This window comes from Marmota monax, unplaced genomic scaffold (assembly GCF_021218885.2).
Source record: "Marmota monax isolate L192 unplaced genomic scaffold, Marmota_monax_Labrador192_F-V1.1 WCK01_AAM20220418_F8-fsc00237, whole genome shotgun sequence".
NCBI lineage: Eukaryota > Metazoa > Chordata > Mammalia > Rodentia > Sciuridae > Marmota > Marmota monax.
This window is the reverse complement of record NW_026694627.1, coordinates 1,872,668-1,894,749: the sequence shown is the minus strand read 5'-3', so window position 1 is coordinate 1,894,749 and position 22,082 is coordinate 1,872,668. Positions and strand designations below refer to the sequence as shown.

The 22,082-nt window shown below is 47.0% G+C and overlaps 1 protein-coding gene across 1 annotated transcript; it reads left to right on the top strand.

Moving 5' to 3' along the window:
* The first annotated feature begins 310 nt into the window (after nucleotides 1-310).
* Nucleotides 311-21,259, top strand: Prkrip1 (PRKR interacting protein 1). The gene is made up of 6 exons (XM_046422790.2): nucleotides 311-489; nucleotides 1,184-1,262; nucleotides 2,227-2,327; nucleotides 4,834-4,919; nucleotides 6,848-6,915; nucleotides 16,295-21,259. Exons 1-6 carry the CDS (start codon nucleotides 364-366, stop codon nucleotides 16,390-16,392), a joined length of 558 nt encoding a protein of 185 aa, XP_046278746.1. The 5' UTR covers nucleotides 311-363; the 3' UTR covers nucleotides 16,393-21,259.
* The last annotated feature ends 823 nt before the right edge of the window (nucleotides 21,260-22,082 follow it).

The following is a 22,082-nucleotide window of genomic DNA, read 5'->3' as shown; positions in this document are numbered from 1 at the left end:
GCCCAGAGGCGAGGGAAGCGCGGCGGGAGCAGGAGCTGAGAGCCCTCTGCAGCACGGTGCCCGCTGGAACTGCAGAGGTCGGCCCGGACCACTCGAGCGTGAGGGGCCACCTCGCCCCCAGAGACGTGGGCGTCCAGCCGCACAGATTTGTTCAGAAACAGGAAATGAAATCAAGCCGCTTGGATCAAAATAAACCAGACCAGCCTCGGGCTCATGAATATTCAGCAGGCCACTTCCGTTCTGCGACTCCGCCCCGGCCCGCGGCCACGCCTCCCGCGCACGGAGACTGCGCATGCGTCTCTGGCTCTGTCGTCATAAGGGCGCGCCGCGGTCTTCGCTCGCCCAGGAAGTGGGAGAGTTGCTATGGCGAGTCCAGCCGCCTCGTCTGTGCGACCGCCGAGGCCCAAGAAAGAACCGCAGGCGCTCGTCATCCCCAAGAATGCGGCGGAGGAGCAGAAGCTTAAGCTGGAGCGACTCATGAAGAACCCGGTGAGAGGAAGCGCGGGCTCCGCGGCGCGTCCGAGGCCCACCCCTCTCCGCTCCGGCGCCTCTGGGGGTCCGCGCACCCCTATCCCCCGCCGCCAGACTGGAGGTCTCGGCACCCTAATTCCAGAGCAGTCCTTGGGAACTGTCCCGGAAGAGATGGCGAGCTTCCGTCTGTCCTTGTGTAGAAACCTGCCTGAAGGTGCTGCGGAAGGCTTCACGCTTTTCGGTTGACTTTCCTAGGACAGAAGCGTTAGACTGAGAAGGTGGAAGCTGTGAGTTAGCAAAAGGGCTTGTTTCTTCCAAAGAGCACTCACGGTTAGAGAGGGGGCAGCCAGAACACCTGTGCAGGTCGTGCCTTAGTCCCTCGCGCACCCGTCCAGGCCTCGCTTCCCCAGGTCCTAAAAACAATCGGATGAGACGGTCCATTTCCTGGACCTTTGACTAGAAAAGCTCGGTTTTCCTCCTTGAATAGTGCTCAAGTCGGAGGTTGCTGGCCATTAACGGTGACAGGTTTCTGAGTTCTGCCCTGGAAAGTGTAGCCCTGGGAAGTCTACGGCATGAAATAAAGGCAAGGCGGAAAATCAGCTCCGGGTCTGAGTAGCAAAGCCTACCCTCTTCGCTAGTCTTTGGTTATAAGAGATGGAAGTTTGTCAGCAGGTTTATACTTAACAGATGCTTTCCTGTTTAAATATTGCAGGACAAAGCAGTTCCAATCCCGGAAAAAATGAGTGAATGGGCACCTCGACCTCCCCCAGAATTTGTCCGAGATGTAATGGGTAATGTCCTTTATCTGTGTGTATAAATAAATTTAAAGGTAGATATATATACACACACACACCACACACACGTATATCTCCTGAAGTATTTGTTAAATAGATCTTTGGTAAGAAAAAAATGTTCAGTGGTCCAGAATTTTGTTCTTACAGTGATGAGGTACAGTTGCTTATGATTTGGCACAAGACAACTTTCTTCTGTGATCTTTTTTTTTTTTTTAATTAAAAAATATTTTTTTGTAGTTGTAGGTGAGTGGAATGCCTTTGTTTATTTTTATATGGTGCTGAGGATCGAACCCTCTCGCATGCTAGGCAAGTGCTCTACCACCCAGCCCCAGCCCTCTTCTGTGTTATTTTTAATAACACATTATATTTTTTCTAAATGGAAATATTTTTATTATTTTAATGGATTATAAACTAACATGCTAATTATAAATAGAAACAAGTAATACATAGAGATATAAAGAATTTATACATATTTAATTCTGCTTGAAGCGTTTTGATAAAGCTTTCCAAAACCTCTTTATCATCAACATCACTCATTTAAGAAAAAAATGCTTTTATAAGAATACAGGTGTTCTGCACATACTATTTTTTAATCTCCATCTTTTTACTTAAAATATCGTGGACACCTTTCCAACTTGCTAGAAATCTAGCAGCCAAATGTGAAATAATGGAGGGCTTGGGGAGGTCATTTTCTTCTAGATTTTGGTCTTTAAATCACAGTTGTTCCTCCTTGATAATATGTTAGAATGGAATGTTTAGTGATTTCATAGTCAACATTCACACAACAATTTAATGGTGCCTGTGACATGTCAGACCCTTCATTTGCTCTGGGGTATAAGTGGAAAAAGGCAGGCATGGTACCTTCCATTACTTCCTGCTTTAACTTCAGTCCCTTTTAGTTAAGGATGGCCTGTGTTGGTAACTGGATTTCATCTGGAACTCTGGGTCATTCTGGCTCTAGGTTCAAGTGCTGGGGCTGGCAGTGGAGAGTTCCACGTGTACAGGCATCTGCGCCGCAGAGAGTACCAGCGACAGGACTACATGGATGCCATGGCTGAGAAGGTGAGTGAGCCAGGAGCTGGAGCCCCCTAATATGGGGTTACGTACTTTTACAGCCTTTAGGGGGAAAAGTTCAAAGAAGTGTACACATGCAGCTGGTGGTACTTTGCATAGGGTTTGCCTTACACAGCATGGAAAGCAGAGTCCAGGCCACTCCTAGGTCAGACTCAGTGCAGCAAAATGGCCACCCTAGGAGAGGAGGGAGGCATGGAGTTTTCCATTTGTATAGAAGGGCACTGGAGAGTCGCCTCTCCCCTCCAGGCCATCTGACATGAAAAGGAATGGCAAGCCAATTCTCTCTTGTTCTTTCTCAGCTGATGCCTGTGTGCAGTTAGTTGTTTTGTGTGAATGGTGTTGTGCTTTCTATTTGTCGTCTTCATTGAAGTTTTGGGTTTTCTAGCTTTAGGGCTGGCGTTTCTTCATGACAGAGGTCAAATGATTTTTTTTAAGAGCTTGAGAATTTTTTAAGAAATTGTAATTTAAAAACCAAGTGTGATGGTGCACACCTGTAATCCCACTACTTGTTGGTCTGGAGCAGAAGGATCCCTGAACCCATCGTTTCAGGCCAACCTAGGCAACTTAGTCGTAATTTCAGGGAAGTGGGGGAGAACCTTTAAACTGGAACTGAAGATGTAACTCAGTGGTAGAGTGCTTGCCTGACATGCACGAGGCTCTGGGTTCCATCCCTAGCACTATAAAAAAGAGTGCAAGATGGGCTGGGGTTGTGGCTTAGAGGTAGAGTGCTCACCTAGCATGCGTGAGCCACTGGGTTCCATCCTCAGCACCATAAAAATAAAATAAAGATATTGTGTCCACCTACAACTAAAAAATATTTTTTTTAAAAAAGTGCAAGGGAGAACCATTAAACATTTTGGTGTTTTTCTTTCCCCCGCATCCCCCAAAGAACCCAGAGAGTTGCACATGTGAGACAAGTGCTCTACTACATCTCCAGACCCCACTCGACATTTGTAATTTCTCAAAAGTAAGGAAGCCATTCTTTTAGTCAAGAAAAGAAAGGCAGCACATTTTTTTTGTGTGCAATTGCTAGGAACAGAGAGGAGTCACAGCAGAAAAGAAAGTAGTGAACCACATTCTTTGAAAAATTGAGACAAACTGGACCCACATTGTATCTTTTTTAAAAAGACATGAAAATTGTCTGAATGCACAAATGTTCATAATGCTAGCACATACACGTACCAAAGGGTGTTGATTAAAACAACAACAGCAGCAAACAACTCCTAGGGCCTGCTGTGTTCTGGTGGTGATGTTCTCAATGCTAGTGGGAAGTTTTGGCTGTCTTGTCACACCTGTCCCAGCTCACTGCAGTAGGTTTGCCGTTGTCAGAAATAATGCTCTGGGGGCTGGGATTGTGGCTCAAGTTGTAGAGCACTCGCCTAGCATGCCTGAGGTCCTGGGTTCGATTCTCTTTTATTTTATTTTAAAAATAAAATAAAAATATTGAGTCCACCTAAAACTAAAAATTAATATTAAAAAAGGAATTATGGGAGGCATTTTTATTTTTAAATTACTTTAGGAGGGAGGAAGTAGAACAGGTTGTTGTCCCAAGCACCATAAATTAGTCTGAAGTTGTTATATAAAGATCCAGAGAAAATACTGGAAAATGTTGCACAAACTTGACATCCATACAGATGCAAAGGTTTTTATTTCAGGCATCAAAACATAAGCTCTAAACTTTAAAAACATAAAAGAGGCAGGAGAATATGCAACCTTTTTCAGTGACTGATAGGACAACACCCCAACAGAGCTGGTCTCAGGTGTGTCAGCCACCAGTGCTCCGTGAAGTTCACTCACTAGTAAATTCAAGGGCTTTTGAATTTCCTCCCTCTTTCTCTTTCCGGTTGTCCTCTCCTTGAGGCTCATTTCCTTCTTGAAGGGGCATCTTCCGCTCTTAGCTTCTGTTACTTGGTTTCAGTTTCCTCCTGTGCAGATCCACACCCCCTCCAGTGCAGATAGCAGCAGCAACGAAGGCACCTCTTCCTCCTGTGCTGGCTCCTTCTTTTCCTCCTCAACCTTTAGGCAGTGACTAGAAGAAATGAAAGACGGCACTTTGTATTGTTCGCAGGTGCTTTTCTGTGATCGATTTCATTATTCTTCCAAACAGTGCTGGCAGAAAGGACTTATAGTTTCTCTCCTTTTATAGATGAACAAATTGAAACTTGGAAAGAAAACTGGGAAGAAGAATTCAGTGTGGACGTGTATACTGTGTGTTTGTGTGTGTGTGTGTGCGCGCTAGCGCGCACAATAGCAAGTGATGCTGCTAGGATGAGTCATTTAGTAACTGTTGCTAAGGTTAGGACTTGAAAATTCCTTCTAGCCATTGTTGTGCTGCACTCTGGTCAGTGGGCAAGGTGCTGGCCGAGAGACAGTCTTTACTGCCGCTGTCCTCAAGGAGTCCTCCACACGCCTTCTCCAGTTTTCTCTTTTGTATTTTGTTGTGCATGAGTCTGCCCAGTCCAGAGTATATCTAAATAATGTGGGGTTTTTGTAGCAAAAATTGGATGCAGAGTTTCAGAAGAGATTGGAAAAGAATAAAATTGCTGCAGAGGAGCAGACTTCAAAGCGTCGGAAAAAGCGGTAAGCACATCATGTCATCATGTCATTTGAGGGCGGGTGGGGGGGTGTCCGAAAGTGGCTGGCTGATGAACGGGCAAGTCTTGTACTCAAGGTTCACCTGTGTGGCCAGCCATGGTGGTGTGCGCCTATAGTGCCAGCTGCTGGGCAGCTGGCGCTCACTGTTGATTGTAGCCTTTCTCTGGGTGTTGATTCCCAGGGCTGGGCTGCCCAGAGGCAGTAAAGTGTAGTTTGTGCTTCTGGCTCACAGGCCACTGAAGAAATGGAGGAGGATCACTTGAGCCTAGTACTTGAAGGCCAGCCTGGGTAGCATAGCCAGATCCCTCAAAGAAATTTAAAAATTTATTCTGTGTGACCTACAAAGTGGTGGGTGTGAATGCCCTAAGGCAGAGCCTCCAGGTAGAAGATTGCCTTCTTTTCTTACCTGGGGAGAGGGCGAGTCCCTCATTGCCCCCCTGCTTAGTTCAGATTCCCCAAATACTAGAGATCTGGACTTTTGTGAGCACACGGATTACTTTGTCTCCTTCAATTCTGCCCTTTAACACTGAATTTATGAAAGTGCTGTAACCAAACTTCCCCTTCAGCTTGTTCCTTAAATGAAAGTCTGACCTCTTCAAATGACTGCATGGTAGTACAAGCTGTGTGTGTGCTTGCAGGGTTCTAAATAAATTGTCCTTCAATTTGTAGGGAGCTGAGCAGGATTTTAAAAACAGTCCATACAACTTCACATGAAAATGTATCTCCAGTATTTCTTTTTCTTTTCTTTCTTTTTCTTTTTCTTTTTTTAAATATGGTTTAGTTGTCAATGGACTTTTATTTTTTTTTTTTATTTATAAGTGGGCTGAGAATCAAATCCAGTGCCTCACACATTCTAGGTAAGTGCTGTACCACTGAGCCACAAACCCAGCTCCTATCTCCAGTATTTCTGAGATTGCTTTAGTCACCTCAGGACTCCCCAGGATTTGATCCTGACTCATGATGAAAATAGTTTTAATGTTGGAATGGCAGAACCATAAGAGATTATTCCTTTTCTTTTTTTTTTTTTAAGACTTTATTTTATTTATTTTTATGTGGTGCTGAGGATCAAACCCAGTGCTTCACACATGCTAGGCGAGTGCTCTACCACTGAGCCACAAGCCTAGCCCCTATTCCTTTTCTTTATTTGTTGGTACCTGGAATTAAACTCAGGGCCACTTAACCACTGAGCCACATCCCCGGCCCTTTTTATTTTTTATTTTGAAAAGGGTCTCACTAAGTTGCTTAGGCCCTCGCTAACTTGCTGAGAATGGCCTCGAACTTGTGATTCTCAGCTTCCTGGGTCACTGGGATTATTGGCCTGTGCCATTGCGCCTAGCTGAGTTTTTCCTTTATTTTTTTATTAAAGTATTTGTGTTGTAGTTTTTGTTTTGTTTTGTGTTTGAGATGGAGTCTGACTGGGACTACAGGGTCATGCCACTGTGCCCAAATGTTAACTTTTTTGTTTTTCTCATTTTTAAATTTTTTTGGTACTGGGACTTGAATTCACTTAACCACTGAGCCACATCCCCAGCCCTTTTTATGTTTTATTTCGAGACAGGGTCTTGCTGAGTTGGTTGGGGCCTTACTAAGTTGCTGAGACTGGCCTTGAACTCTGATCCTCCTGCCTCAGCCTCCCAAGTCTTTGTGATTTCAAGTATGTGACACTGCACCCAGCTTCCAACTATAAGGTTTTTAAAGAGCTATAAAAGGAGGCTGGGGCTGGGGCTCATGCAAGAGCACTTGCCTGGCATGTGTAAGGCACTCAGTTTGATTCTCAGCACCACATATAAATAAAGGAATAAAATAAAGGTTCATCAATATTTTAAAAAATGGGGGGCTATGAATAAGTGTTTATTTTGTAAAATATATAGCAAGATAGTTAAGGAATCAGCATGTGTGTTTTTTGTTTGTAGCCAGAAGTTAAAAGAGAAGAAACTGTTGGCAAAGAAGATGAAACTTGAGCAAAAGAAACAAAAAGAAGGTGAGTGGTATCCACTTCTCCTTGGTTGTAGCCTTTCTCTTGGTGTTGATCCCAGGCCTGAGCTGCCCAGAAGCAGAAAAGCATAGGGTGTGGGGCTGGTTGGCTGGCCACTGAGGAAGTGGCAGCTTATTTGTGTTAGGATTCATTTAATTATAAGTATCAGAAAACAAACTGGCTTAAGCAGAAAAGAAAGACCCTGGCTCTTGTTCAGTCCAGGGCAGACCTCCCTTCAGGTAGGACTGGGGCAAGAGCTCAGTGGCATTACTGATCAGTGTTGTTTCCTCTTGGTCCTGACCTCCTGGCCTCCTACAAGCTTGTGCCTTGTGATTGTGAAGTGCCTGCAACTGCTCTCCAGGGTACATCCTGCCTCTTTATGGTCCAAGAAGAAAGGTTGAGGGACCATCCCAGTGTTCCTAGCAGAAATCTTGTGTTTCTTTGTCTCCAATTAAGTCATACTTCCAGTCAGTTAAGAATGCTTAACAGTGCTTTAACAAAGAGTAGTTTGTTTTTCTAACATGATAAGAAATCTGGTGGTAGATGTCAGTCTGGTGGGTTCAACACTCTTGCAATTCTCTTGGCCTTTGTCCTCAGTGTGTGAGATGGCTGCATGGCTCCTGCAATTATACCTATGTTCAAAGCAGAAGGATAGAGAGATGGTACTTGTCTTTTTTTTTTTTTTTTTTAACTAGAAAGCAAAAAGTCCCCCAGAAGGGCCTGGAGAAGTAGCTCAGTGGTAGAGTGCTTTTTTCTGGCATGTACAGAAACTCTGCATTCAATCTGGTACTACCAAAAAAAAAAAAAAAATGTCCTCAGAAGTGTCCTGCAGAAGTCACCTTATTTATTTACTAGGTCACTTTGCCATCCCTAGCTGCCCTCATGTAAGGTGAATAGAAAATAGAATTGTCATAAATCCTTTAAACTATTCATCATCATCACTGGGAGCTGGTTACTTTGCCCCCCCCCCCAGACATTCTCTTAATAAGGAGGAGTGGGGTGGGTGTTGGGCAGCGTCCACCGTGCTCCAGTCCTGCTTGCTTCTGAACCCATCACAAAGGCCTGGGAGCCATAGGCTAAGAGTGAAGGAGAGATGGGCCTCAGGTAGAAAGGGCCAGGGATGCTAAGGGACAAAAATGACCCCAGTTTGCTGTGTTTCTACATTGGTGTCTGTGCTGTGAGTGACTGGGTTCCTGCATAAACCACTGAGGGTGTTAGCTTGGGGTACAGTTGGGCTTTCCTTAACAGGTGAAATATGATTGACCCCTTTTAGGACTGGCTTCCTCATGAGTTGTACTATGTGACACATTATGATGTTTTTAAACTGTGTGACTGCTCTGTCCTCCCACAATTCCTCAAATTAACCAGCAGGTATTTTCTTAGCCCTCCAAGGAGAAGGAGTGGGCATAACAGCGGGTCTTAGTTCTGTTGGTGGGTTGTAGCTTGACCCTGTGTTAGGAAATAGTTCTCCTTCATGCAGGATAATTTGCCCCGCCCTCTGGGATGTGCTGTTTTTGCTGCTTATTGTCATTGTTGAGTTTCATATTTAGTGACTTCCTGAACTAATTCTGTAAAGCCTGTGTTCTTTGTTGTGTGTGATCACTGAAGTTTCTGCTTGGTTAACTCAGTGGTCAGCCGGAGAGTAGATATTTCTTTAAATGCCTTGAATCAGTACGTCTCCCAGCCTTTGCTGAGGGCTGTGTGTGTTGGAGCATGGCTTTGGCGCCCTGGCAGGGCTTTGCAGATTACCTTTGCCTCCATTTCCTGCTTGCACATAGCCCCAAGAACAGCAGAGTGAGAAATTAGGGCCTTTGTATGTCTTTCTTGGGCCTGTGCATAGCCTTGTGCATGTGTGTGGCCCTCAAGTGTCCCAGCTTCTCCTCTTAAGCTTTTTGGTCATTTCGTCTTTGCTTCAGCTGTTATCTCTGCCTCAGGGAGTCGAAGTGGTAAGTGGCTGCCACTGATTGCTTCTGACAAACACCCAGAGGAAGAAGCTCTTCACACTGAGTGAACTCTCGAGTCAGGACAGCTCAAAACAAGCCTTGCGAGAAGTTTTCTGGGAGCTGCTAGACAGGTCAAATAGGGACAGTGCTCAGGTTGGAACTTTGAGATGCTCTCAACCTGGTTGGTTTATTTGTTGATTAATTGATAAATACTGGGAATTGAACCCAGGGGTACTCTACCACTGGGCCATATCCTCAGCCCTTTTTACTTTTATTTTTACTTTGAGACAGGGTCTGAGTTTCCCAGGCTAGCCCCAAACATAATCCTCCTGCCTCAGCCTCCTGAATATCTTGGGTTAAGGTGTGCACTACCCACCAAGCAAAAAGTTGATTTTTAAAAAATAATCTTTGCCAGTATTCTTGTTGCTTTTCTGGAGGAGCTGATTTTTGGAGGTCATTAGTGTGCCGTTCTGGAAGTGCTCTTATCTTCTTGAATCTTAACCCACCTATGCCATTACTTTTGAAGTGTCATTCTGTGTGCATGGTGGGGGGGGCGGTGTTAAGGATGGAAAGGCTGGAACTCGGGCCTTGCTGGGCAAGTGCTCTGTGTCTCAGCAGCACCCCCGGCCCTGTTGTGTTTTAATTCTATCCATTTTTATAGCTGTTATGACTCTAGGGGATGTTAAGCACATACTGCTGTCACGTTCTGCTTAGATCTGCTTAGAGCTTTCCATCACTTATATTCTTTTACCCTTAGTTACATCTGCAGACATTGAAAATGTAATCAGATGGTGTTACTTTTTTCAATATTTTTATTAGTTGTTGATGGACCTTTATTTATTTATTTACTTGTGGTGCTGAGAACTGAACCCAGTGCCTCACACAAGCTAGGCAAGCACTCTACCGCTGAGCTCCAGCTCCAGCCCAGATGATGTTATTTTTTACTTTCAAACATGTTTTTAAAGACCTCAAGAGGTACTAACCAATGCATACTGTGTGCTCTTCTTCCCTGGTCCCTGATGCTCCAGGTGTCCCTCTGGTCTGTTTCCTGTGAAGGTCTTCCTTCAGTTGTTCATTCGAGCAGGTCGCTGGCTGTGTTTCCGTGGCCTTTCTTCCTGTGTTTTAAGCAGATGCGTTAGAGAATCTGATAATTCCAACTGGCGTTTGTTAGTTGCCTTTTCCCTACAAGTTGAGACTCTGCTGATTCTTCATAAGCTGAGTATTTTTCTCTGTGTCTTGGATGTTTTGAATAGTGTGCAGTGAGGCTTCTGGGTCTCATTGATATTTGTCCAGCAGGCAGTCAACCTCGTGTGTCCAGAACTCGGGTACTTCCCCGCCCTCTGTGGGTTGTGGTTCCTCTGACAGATCAGCTTTTGGAGTTTGCTGTGTTCTCCAGACGTGCCTTGCGTGTGCCACCCAGTGGCCACTTTGGGTTTGATTCTTTGAGTCCAATTCTTAGAGCAATTGACTTGACATTCAGGAGGGAGACAGAGAGGAAAAGCAACAGGCGACTCCCTTAAAACCTGGTTAGAAAGAAATGCTCTCCTCTGTCAGAGCTCCAGTGCTCGCACACCCCTTCTCCACTGCTGCCACCCGGGCCTACAGGATTGCCTGGAAACTAGGGTCTGAGATAAGGGGAACAGTGCGCCCACCCCTAGGCCAGGAGTCCCTTGCTTACCTCAGCCAGACTGCAAGGATTCTTTGGAGCTTTGTCTGCGCCCATCTCTAATTTGGGGTTCTGGGTCACCTTGAGTCCAGGCTTGAGGGATACTGGACAGAGAAAAGCAACAGCAGGAGATTCACAGCTTGCAGTGGCACTCTGTGTGTTGCTTTTCTTCCCCAGTTTGCTTATTTTTCAGAGTCTGTATTCTGTCCAGCTGCCATAGCCATACCCAGAAGGAGAGATGGAACTGAATGCGTTCCCTCCATCCCACCTAGAGCCTCCGATTGGCTCATTTTTTTCCCCCTGGGGATTGAACTCATGGACACTTGACCACTGAGCCACATCCCCAGCCCTATTTTGTATTTTATTGAGAGACAGGGTCTCACTGAGTTGTTTGGGACCTCACTAAGTTGCTGAGGCTGGCTTGAACTCTCGATCCTCCTGTCTCAGCCTCCTGGGCTGCTGGAATTATAGGCATGCACCACCACTCCCAGCTACATTGCCCATTTTTAAATTGGGCTTCTTGTTGTATTGCATTTTAGGAATTCTCTATTTTCTGGATATTAATCCTTATCACATACATATATTTGCAAATATTATCTCCCATTCTGTGGCTTTCCCTTTAACTCTGTTAATACTGACTTGTGACGCATAAAATTTGTGAGTGTTCATGAAGTCCAGTTTGTCTTATTTCTTGTTTTGTTGCCTGTGCCTTTGGCATCATTTCCAGGAAAGAACATGGTTTCTTACAGCCCCTTTCCTGATGCTTTTAGACATCAGGTGCATGCAGCTGTGTGATTTTCAGTCACTGTTCTTTAATTTGGTCCAAGACTGTGAAGAATGTTCAAGACCATACAGCTTTTGGGTAGACTTCTTTTAGAGCCCACAACAGCTATGGGTCTCCTCTACCCTGCACTTCGGGGCTTTCTCAGAAAGAGATGTTTGTGCCAGGCATGGTGACACATGCCTGTCATCCTAGGTGCTGCGGAGGCTGAAACAAGAGGATCAACACAAGTTGAGGCTAGCCTGAGCAACTTAGTGAGACCCTGTCTCAAAATAAAAAGAAGTTGGGGATGTGGCTCAGTGGTAGAGGACCTCTGAGTTCAATCCCCAGTGCCCCACCCCCTGAAAAAAGAGAGGTCTATGCACATGTCCCATCCTGGAGTCACATGATGGGCTACCTGTTCTCAAGCTGAGGCAGGCTAACCTCTTTTTATCACTGGGGCATGAAATCATTTTGGAGGTTGCAACAACCTTTTATAAATTATGGATGAATAGACTGGAAAATATTACTCTGAGTAAATGTTGTTTTCTGAAATTCTTCCCATTTCTGTGTGGGCTCTGGGCTTCAGTCAAACAAAGGCAAAAGTCATTGGTAGGGAGCATGGTCCCACTTTTATACTTAATTGGGACCATAGCACTTTACAAAGCAAGAAGTTTAGTACAACGTGGCTGTACGTGTGCTGTATCAAATGAGCAGAGTGTTGTAGGAGTAACTATCACAGAATGGTTTGTAAGCCCTTTACATCGCCTTTTTGATTTCATTTTGTATTTTGTCCAGTTGAAATGAATAGAAATTCAGGGGGTAATCCCCAGTGATGCCACAAGATAGTACTGAGGCGCCACTGGGTTCCTGATGGATTTGGAGGGGGCTCCGTTACTCACGCTCTTTTGGCTCCTCTGAAAAGCAGTGATGGTCAGTGACAAGGAGTTCTCTTCTATTGTTGGAGAGAAGCTCTCCCTGCTTGTTTTCTGTGCTCATCCAGTAATTCAGCCAATACACCTGCTGTGCGAGACTCACGTCTAAATGACACCACTGGGTGACATTAAACTGGTTTAGATTATTCTGAAGCCTTGAACTCCCAAAGTGGCCCATTGTAATACCAGCATTCCTTATCCTAACGAAGGCCTGTCTGCCAGGGAAATCCAGGGTAGCCTTAAGGGGAATTGAGTAGGCACACTCAGGGCATTTCTCAGCCTCGGCACTGTGGGTATCTGGGGCAGGATTACTCTTCTTTGGGAGGGGCTCTGTTCTGTTCATGACAGGATGGTGTTTTTTTTGTTTGTTTGTTTGGTTTTTTTAAGTTGTAGATGGACACAATATCTTTAATTTATTTATTTATTTTTACATGGTGCTAAGGATCGAACCCAGTGCCTCCCACATTCTAGGCAGGTGCTCTACCACTGAGCTGCAACCCCAGCCCTGGTTTGGTTTTTGAGACAGAGGTCTCTGTGTTGCCCAGGCTGGACTCCAGCTCCTGAGCTCAAGCAGTCCTCCTGCCCCAGCCTCCCAGGTTGCTGGGACTGCTGGCCAGCACACCACACCTGGCCTCAGTCTGCTTTAGTCTCTCTCTGAGTACATGTTTATATGTAATTGCAACATTTTTTCATTTGCTTATTTTATTTAATACTGTATTTCTATTCCTTCATAATTTTTTCAGTGATTGATGATATCCGATAGTTGACGTGCTGTAGCAACCCTTCTCTTTTTATTAGACATTAGATTGATTCATTTTTGTTTTCTGTAGAAGACACTTAAAGTCAAGAGCATGTGCCTGTCTCCTTGCTTCTTTTGGGAGGCATAAATTAACATAAATTCCCAACAGTAGTGATTACTAGCTCAAAGCATAAAAAGAACTCGTGGCTCTTGAAATCTTTTGCCAGCTACTTTCCAAAGGAATAGTACCAGTTTTTATGGCCATGAACCATGTGCAGCAGTGAGTACTTTTGCCCTGTCCTTGCTGGGACTAGCTTTTAGAAACTCTTCTTCCTCTTTGTGAACAAGAGCCATATATATGAGAGGAAATCAAATTCTCATTGAGGATTTGTTAAAATTATTTTTAAAATATAGGTAGAGGGTTAAGGGTATAGCTCAGTGGTGGAGTGCTTGCCTAGCAGGCCTCAGGTCCTAGATTTGATTGCCAGTACTGCAAAAAATATGCAGTGTGCACATACGTACGCACGTACTCATCTGTACATAGAAGCCGTGCTGTCTCCATTCTCCGCACCGCCCCCACCTCTGTACAGCTCCAGAGGTCTCCTATAAAACAGGTTGGACTGTCACTTTTTCTGCTTATGGAACGTTTATTACATATTTGTGGTTCTAAGTACTTTGCACATGTTAACTGGCTTGGTCCTCACGGCCCTGTGAGGTGTTCAGTGGTTACCTGAATTTTGCAGTTACCTAGTGATAATGGTGGCACCTGCAGAGCTACAGTGGGGATGGGCATTGGGCCAGGATTTGATCCCAGGTGTCCGTACTTGCCCATGAGGTAACCCAGCTTGAAACTCAGCAGCCCCGTCATGGTCAGGCCCCTTCTTGTCTCTCCACCACTTTGCCTTCTGCAGGCCTCTGCCCTGCCGAGCCTACTCCTCTGTCCCTCAGCCTTGCTGCATGTGGCCACTGGGCATGATCCTTTTCACACTCTCTGACTTCCGTGTGTCTGGAGAAGTGCTCATCCTTCGCCTTTCTCTCTGTGCACCCCTCCCTCAGGGGTGCCGTGGGGCTCTGGTATCCACCTTGCCCACCTCCACGGGGTTGGCACACACTGGGTTACAGACCCACTGAGCACACGGCTTGCTTGTCCATAGCCACCAGCACTCGTCTCAGGTCCTGCTCTTTTTTTTTTTTTTTTTTTTTTTTTGCGGATGGACACAGTCGCTTCATTTATTTTTATATGGTGCTGAGGATCAAACCCAGTGCTAGGCAAGCGCTCTCTCAGGTCCTGCTTTTTCTTAAGTAATTTTCTTTCTTTCAGAATCGCTTTGGATAATGTAGGACAATGGCAAGGATAACACAGGGTTCTCACACACCCAGTTTCCCCCCACTGTTTTAACGACTCATTAACGGGGTATGCTTGTCAGCATTTGAACCAGTGTGATGATTGTAGTAGCCATAGCCAAGACCCTATTCTGAGTTCCTTCATTTTTAACCTGAAGCCCTCTTCCTTTTCCAGAATCCAGCCTGGACTCCAACCACGTCTAATCACCACGTGTCCTTAGGCTCAGTTGGCTGTGATAGTTTCTCAGACTTCTTTTGGGTCAGGACTGTAAAATGTCTGTCAGTCAGGACTTGCCAGTGTTCTCCTCGTGGCTGTGGAAATGCTGTGTAGTCGGGAGGAAGAGCAGAGGTCAGGTTCCTCTGTAACAGGGAAAGTCGCCCTGTGCAGCCCACGCTGATGGGGGGGCCCAGCTGTGCCCTCCTCTGTGATGGCAGGGCCTCTGCAGGCCGTTTCTGCACAGGGTGGGGGGTCCTTTCTCCTCCCTTTACATCAGGGTGGACTCGTGGGTGTTGATTTATACTTCAGGTTATGATCCAGCACTGCATTATTTATCTCATTCACAAATGGTTCCAGCTTTGGCTGTTGGGAGTGCTTTCACCTGGCCTCTGTCCCTTTACAGATCCCATTTCTGTGGGCTCTCCCCGCTCCTCTCCAGCTCTCCCGTCCTTTCTTGCAGACCCTGTAGTCCACACCTGTCAGGCACATGGCCTGCCTTACTCAGAGTCAGCCACTTTCCTAGAAGTCCTGGCTCCTTTTGCTGCAGGAATGGTATGAGAAATTGAGGTCTGGGGCAACTCAGGAGGCTGAGGCAAGAGGATCCCAAGTTCAAGGCCAACCTGGGCCACCTAGCAAGACCCTTTCTCAAAATCAAATATAAGGGGCTGGGGTGGTGGCTCAGTGGTGGAGCACTTACCTAGCATGTGTTAGGCATAGGGTTCCATTCTTGACACCACATATAAATAAAAATAACGTTCTTATCACCACCAAAAAAGTCCTGTGGCTATTTGTAACATACATTTTTTTAAATATTTATATTTGGTTGTAGCTGGACACAATATCTTTTATTTATTTATTTGTTTGTTTATTTATTTGTATGTGGTGCTGAGGATGGAACCCAGGGCCTCGCATGTGCCAGGCGAGCGCTCTACCACTGAGCCACAACCCCAGCCCCGTAACATACATCTTTTAAAAAATTAAATTTAAGGGCTGGGGTTATGGTCAGCAGTAGAGCGCTCGCCCCGCATGTGCAAGGCCCTGGGTTCGAATAAAATTAAAAAGTTATTGTGTACAACTACAAAGAAAATAAAAATATTTAAAAAAAATAAATTTAAAAAGGGCTAGAGATGTAGCTCACTGGGCGAGTACTTGCCTAATATGCAGAAGGCCCTGGGTCTGATCCCCAGCAGCTCCTTGGAGGAGGAGGAGAGTCTGGAAACAAGTTGTCTCTGTACTGTGCTTTCAACCAGCTCAGCCACACTGTGCTCCTGGCAGCCGTGACAGGGAAAGCACTGGAAGCTCAGGAACTACTCATGGGGCGTCCGCAGAGGCCTCTGGGCCCTTGTTTGGGAAGAGGCAGGAGCTGGCATGTTTGTTGTGGGCAGAGCCTTCTGCTGTAGTTTTGAAAATCCTTTCGCTGGCTGCAGTAGATCTTGAGCCCTCTGTAGGGATGTGAGTCCAGCGTTGATTAGTTAAGGAACATGGGGTCATTCCCCTTCTGTGGGTGATAGGCACTGGTAGTAACGAGCTATACCAAAGCTTGTTTTGTGGAGTGTCGGGTTTCCTTGTGTGCTGCTGGACCTTTTGGTGAGGATGCCCCATCCTCTAAGGTCACTTATGCAATGACCCTTGCTTTGGTATGGGGCATTGGTGGGTATGATGGCTGGCTGTCCAGGATCAAAGAGTTCCTGATGTCCCCTCTGTTCCCCTCCTTTTTTAAAACACTCCTGACTCTCCAAGTGGCTCTGCACGTCTGTAATCTGAATGTCATGTGGTTACAGGACCCAGTCAGTCCCAGGAGCAGCAGTCCAGTAGCTCTGAGGAGGCATCTGGAACAGAGGAGGAGGAAGACGAACCCAGCTTCATCATGAGGCGATGAGGTGCTTGCACAGCAGCCATTGGGTGCCTGGTCATTCTGTGACAGGGGCCCCAAATCTTCATTGTGACCAGAAGAAAAGAGAGCCTGTTTGGCTCAGCTGCCCAGGACTCACTGCGTAGGGAGCACGTGGGAGCTGCTTGCAGTCCTGTTGGCAGGACTCCGCCTGGGGGACAAGGGATCATGTCCTGGAGGGCACTGCCTCGATCCTCCTTCCATGCTCCTGCTTTAGGGAAAGGCCTCATCGCTGACCGCTGGCTGCTGTACTCTGGGATTTAAATGGCAGTGAGCTTGGGGCTGGTTTCTGTTAAGGGAATATTTATTTAGTAAAAAACAAACAAAAAAAAAAAACAGAAAACCTCTAGGCGCTGTTCACATACATGGAACGTTGATCACAGAGCCGTGGAAAGGCTGTGAGATGACACAGAGGCGGGGCCTGGAGGGCCAGTAGTCCTGTTTGCTGGTCAGCTCCCTACCCCTGCCCGGCCTGCAGCCCTGCTCTGGTGCCTGTGCTGTCGCTGGTCCCTGACCCTGTTCCTCCGCTGAGGATGCAGAACAAGCTGCACAAGAGCCACAGATCAGCAGCTCCCAGAACCAGGGGAGGTGTGGGAGGGACTTCACCAGGGGCTGGGCCACAGGAACAGGCCCTGCTGGCGGAGGGCTCTTGGGAACAGTGGAAACCAGAGGATAAGCCGCGGGAGAATCCAGGCTGGGTATGGGGTCTGAGCCAAGCTGCGCTAGGGGCCAAAGCTGCATTTCCATCCTGATGTCACCAGGAATCTAAACAGAAGGGGGACTGAAGTATCCGGACAGCTGGTTGGAACTTTCCTCCAGGTCACAGGAGCCAGAGACAGAGGAGGCCATCCCTCCCGCTGTGTCCTCAGGTGGATACAGTCCAAGCCCTGTGTGCACACCGGCCCAGGGACAAGCAGTGCAGGGTGCTGTGCTGGAGCAGGGAGCTTGGGAGGTGATCAAGGACAGCTCTGATCTCAGTGTCTTCCGGAGATAACCCCACCTTTGACCTGGTGGGTGTCTTGAGGCCAGTTAGGGCAACAGAGACAGTTTGTGTTGAGAGTCTGTGCTCTGTTTTTGGATCATTTCTAGCTCCTGCGCATGTGTGTGCCTTTTATGGATTTGGGTATCAGTAAGGAAAAAGTGGTTTGAGTAAAGGGAAACAGAAGGTTTTACTTCTTTCACACAGAGTTCCCTGACCCCATTGAGAGCCATGGGACATCACTGATAACTTCTGTCCCAGGAGTTTCTCTTTCCCAAGAAGCGGAAATGAAGAGTCAGTCCTAATAAATTAACACATACCCTGGCTATGCATTTGGAAGCCTGCATTTCTCGTGCTGGGGACTGACCAGTTGGTTTTGTGGGGGTTTTTTGTTTTTTTTGTTTTGTTTGTTTGTTTGTTTTGATTGAACAGAAGGGTGCTTTACCATGGAGCTAGATCCCCAGCCCTTTTTTTATTTTGAGACAGGGTCTTGCTAAATTGACCAATTGGCCTCCTACCTCAGCCTCACAAGTTGCTGGGATTGCCCGCAGGAGCCCGCCTCCGTATTTCCCTGAGGAGCAGGGGTTCAGGGTTCACTCTGTAGCATTCGTGGTGCCTGTAGGGTATAGCATTGTCGCATGTGTCTGTAGGCAGGGAGTGTGTGTGTGAGCAACCTGGAGTGACAGGGACAGTTTCCTGAAGCAGGGAACTACAAGTTGTCGCCCCTTGCCATAACGCTGTGTGGATACAGGACCATAGGTGTCAGCCGCCGCCAGCCCTGACTGTCCTCAGATGGCCCCTTTCCACCCCAGACCTCCACTGCTCCCCATCCCTCATGTTAACTGTCAGAGCAGGAAGAAAGGAGGCATTCAGGTCACCGTGACACTGCCCCCAGCCCACAGCGTCGTCTGCCACAGCTCAGATGGTCTCACCTGTCTCCTGAATCTCCTCCCTAAGCCAGTACACAGCCCGGTCTCCATCTGTCCTCCCCACTTCAGTCCAGCCCCACGTTCTCTGTTTGCTTCCACCGCTTCCTGCATCCCACTCCATGGTCTCATGTGGTCCTCACCAGGCAGCCCTTAGTGTGGCCTGTGTAGTCTCACTCGGCATTCCTGGCGGGGCCCTGCTGGCTGGCTTCCTGCCTTTGCTTGCCTCTCAGCTCACCCTGCAGTGCTGGGGCAACCCAGTGTGCTCCCGTGTCCTGTCCAGGAGGTCTTGTCTGACTTTATTTTTTATTTTTTTTTTTTTTCTTTTTAAATTTTTTATTGTGGGTCTTGTCTGACTTTAGACACCGTACTTGCTGGAACCTTGTAAGGGTGTGAACTTCCTCCCCTCAGAGCCCCGTACTCGGGTCCCACTGCCTGCCGAGGGCGCCCCTTCATGTCCAATGGGAGCCTCTAGCTGGTATGAGAAGAATGTGAATTTCAGCCTATCCCCCCATTTCCCCACTGTGGTGAGCTGTGCCACCATCCATACCAGCACTTGAGCCCCTCATCTGAGGGTCAGGGTCATCTTTGGTTCCTGTTTTCTTACCCCCCACCATCATCCATCAGAAGGTTCTGGACTTGCTTACTCTCTGGTCTCTCTCATTCCACACACTCCACAAACACCAGCATCTTTTGGCCACTTCTGCTTATTCCCCACCCCCAATCCATCCTCCACACAGTAGCCAGAGTCTCTTTAAAAACTCACCAGATCTTCCCTCACTGGGGATCAACAGGAGCTGCCAGGCTCTGCTGTCAGACTCAGCCTCCGCCCCCTCATCCCTGGCCATCTCCCCGGCTCCGCCAACCTTGAGTGCCCTGTACTTGCCCTGCTGTATCCTCTTAGCAGGGCCTCAGCCACATCACTTGGAGAGGACTTTCTCACCACCGCCTGTTTCTCCAGCACAACACCTGTCATTATTTCCTACCCTGCCACACCTTCAGCTCCAAAAGGACAAGGCCCTTTGCTCATTCTGGTTTTTGCTGCATCCCTAGTGCCAGCACAGTACTTGGGACATCACAGATGCTCAGTAAATGACCTTTAAATGATTGAGCAAAGCCAGGCACTGGAAGCAGAGAAGTTCTTCAAACCCAACAAACTGCAGATACAGCGGGAAGAACGTTTAGACACCAGTCAATGGTTGGTAAAAAGGGATTGTCCCATGCATGCAGCACCTGGGAGGGACCTGCTTAGAAATCCAGATACCAGGATGATGTCCCCCAGAGATCTGATTCATTACATTTCAGGCCCAAAATATACATTTTAAATATGAGATCCAGGAAGGCTGGCTTGGAGCACCTTAGCTACCACTACTGCTTTAAATTCACTTTTCTGTTTTTAACATTTATCTTTTGGAAAAAAAATGTGAAATTGAGTTAGAGAAGTGATGTTCTACTGACCTTTTGAAACTCAGTCCAGCTCCTAAGGCCACACAGAAGGCGGAGAGACCGCATATCTGGTGATCGTGGAAACAGGCGTGTTCCCCCTTCTCCCCTTTGGAAGTTAATTTCTGTTTACTCTTTGGCATACTTGATGAAAGTGAGCTACGATTACCATATATTAGCATGTATTTCCATAAAGAGCAATCTTAGAAATTAACCTGGAACAAGTCCAAAGAAGCTGTTTCTTGTTCCAGAAAATGTAGCAAATGTTTACTGAATGCAACGTGCTCAACCCAAATGATCCCAGGGTCATTGCTAGGCACTGGATATGGTGACGGTGAGTTTCCCTTCAAGCAGTCCCACACTTTGATCAGGAACAGGACCTGAGCACAACAGTGCAGAGTGCTGTGCAGGCCTCTGACCCTGCCTTCAGGAGGCAACCTGTCATTTTGTGTTGCAGGGAATAACTGGAAGGGAACAGGTGGGAAACTGGCAGTAACACAGCCCTCGGAGCCACCAGTGGCCTGAACAGAGGCAAGTTCCAGCAGGAGAATTCAGGGAGAGGAGGAGGCCAGGATGATACCAGGTTGACTATGTCACCAATGGGGGATGAAGGACTATCCCCTGGGGACATGTGGCCCAGGAGGTGGACAGGTGTGTGAGGGAAAAATGACAAAATGTTGGGCTGGGGATGTGGCTCAAGCGGTATCGCGCTCGCCTGGCATGCGTGCAGCCCGGGTTCGATCCTCAGCACCACATACAAATATACATGTTGTGTCCGCCAAATACTAAAAAATAAATATTAAAGTTCTCACTCTCTCTTTAAAAATAAAAAATAAATGACAAAATGTAGCTGTGGGCATGGTGACGTCAAGGGTCCCTGGGATGTGCACTGCAGAGATGTCTCCCAGGCTTAGGAGATCCGACCTAAGAGGATAGCTTGGAGTCTCGGACCAATATAAAAGGGGGAGATGTTAAAGAGGGTGAGAAAGAGATGGGAGATGGCTGGAGGGGTTGAGCAGTGAGGGAAAGGAATGGGTCTCAGCAAGGTCAGGGGAGAGCCATGGTGGGATATGAAGGGAGTAAGAAAAGTTAGAAAGTATTTACTGAACACAAAGTGCTAAACCCAAATGATTCCAGGGTCATTACTAGGCACTTGGAGTGGGCTTTCTCCTCTTCGTGTCCAATGGAAGCCAAGTGAGTGTAATGGTTTGTCCTCCCAATTCATTCAGGAGCTTAATCCCCAAAGTTTTATGATAATAGTATTAAGAAGCTAAAAACAATCCAACTGAGTTTAAAGGTGGGGCTTTGGGAAAGAGATTAGATTTGAGGGCCCTGTGATTGAATCCCACTGACTTTGAGAGGGAGAAAGACCACACAGAGATACCCACATGCCCACTGTGATCTAATGCAGTTCGGGGGGGGGGTCTTCCCCAGAGCCTGGGCCACTGCATTTGGACCTCATACCTTCAGAACTGTGAGACAAAATAAACCTCATCTTTATAAAGTAGCCTGCCTCTGGTATTTCATTATAGTAATGGAAAACTGACTAAAACAGTGGAGTGTTTGAAATTTTACAGAGGAGCTGCCATGGGTGATGGCAAGGGCTAGGCCATAAGAGTGAATGGTCAAGGGGACAGAAGCAAGGCACCAGGGATCTGGAAACATTAGCTGTGCCAACTGTTGAGTCCATCCTAAAGGGAAAACAAGGACCTTAGTGCCACTGAGTGTGCATGGACTCAAACTGGTCTGTTTCCAAGCAGGATAGCTAAGGCCCTAGGAGAGATGGGACTTGTCCTGACCAGCCATCTAGGAAAGCAGCACAAACTGGCCAACATCCTGGCCATCAGCACTTGTGAGCCTTCACCTGAACCTCCCACTCACCCCCCTTGTGCCTGAGGACACCTCTGACTAGCAGTTTTGTGACTTAAATCTGCATTCAGTAGTGTCTTCACGTGTCCTCCCTCCATCTTCTAAGGGAGAGAAGAGCGCCTTTCATTTGGTTAGGACCTGGGCCCTGAGAGCTGTGGTGCTGCTTCTGTCTGGACATGCTGGATTGTGCTTGGGGTTGGAGGCGTCACCACCTGGCACTGGAAGCTCTAGAGGACAGCACTTCAGGCTTCCTGAGTAAGACTGAGCACTCATGCTGCCCCTGCAGAGGAATTTTCATCTATGATGCAACTACTGTATTTTACAGAATGTTTTCTTCCTCTTTTTAAGTTCATTTATCAAGAACTTGAGGTTGAGGTTTGAAAGACACAGCACGATAGCTTTATGAGGACTCTGCCCTCTGAAATTCAAATGCCCTCTTTCCTATAGCTAAGGGGCAGGGA

What these genes read in the sequence shown, in the direction of transcription:
- Prkrip1 (XM_046422790.2), top strand. Translation starts at nt 364, where the DNA reads ATGGCGAGTCCAGCCGCCTCGTCTGTGCGACCGCCGAGGCCCAAGAAA. An exon ending in TGGATGCCATGGCTGAGAAG is followed by an intron (nt 2,328 to 4,833) that starts GTGAGTGAGCCA and finishes GGGTTTTTGTAG; the next exon opens with CAAAAATTGGATGCAGAGTT. An exon ending in TCAAAGCGTCGGAAAAAGCG is followed by an intron (nt 4,920 to 6,847) that starts GTAAGCACATCA and finishes TTTTGTTTGTAG; the next exon opens with CCAGAAGTTAAAAGAGAAGA.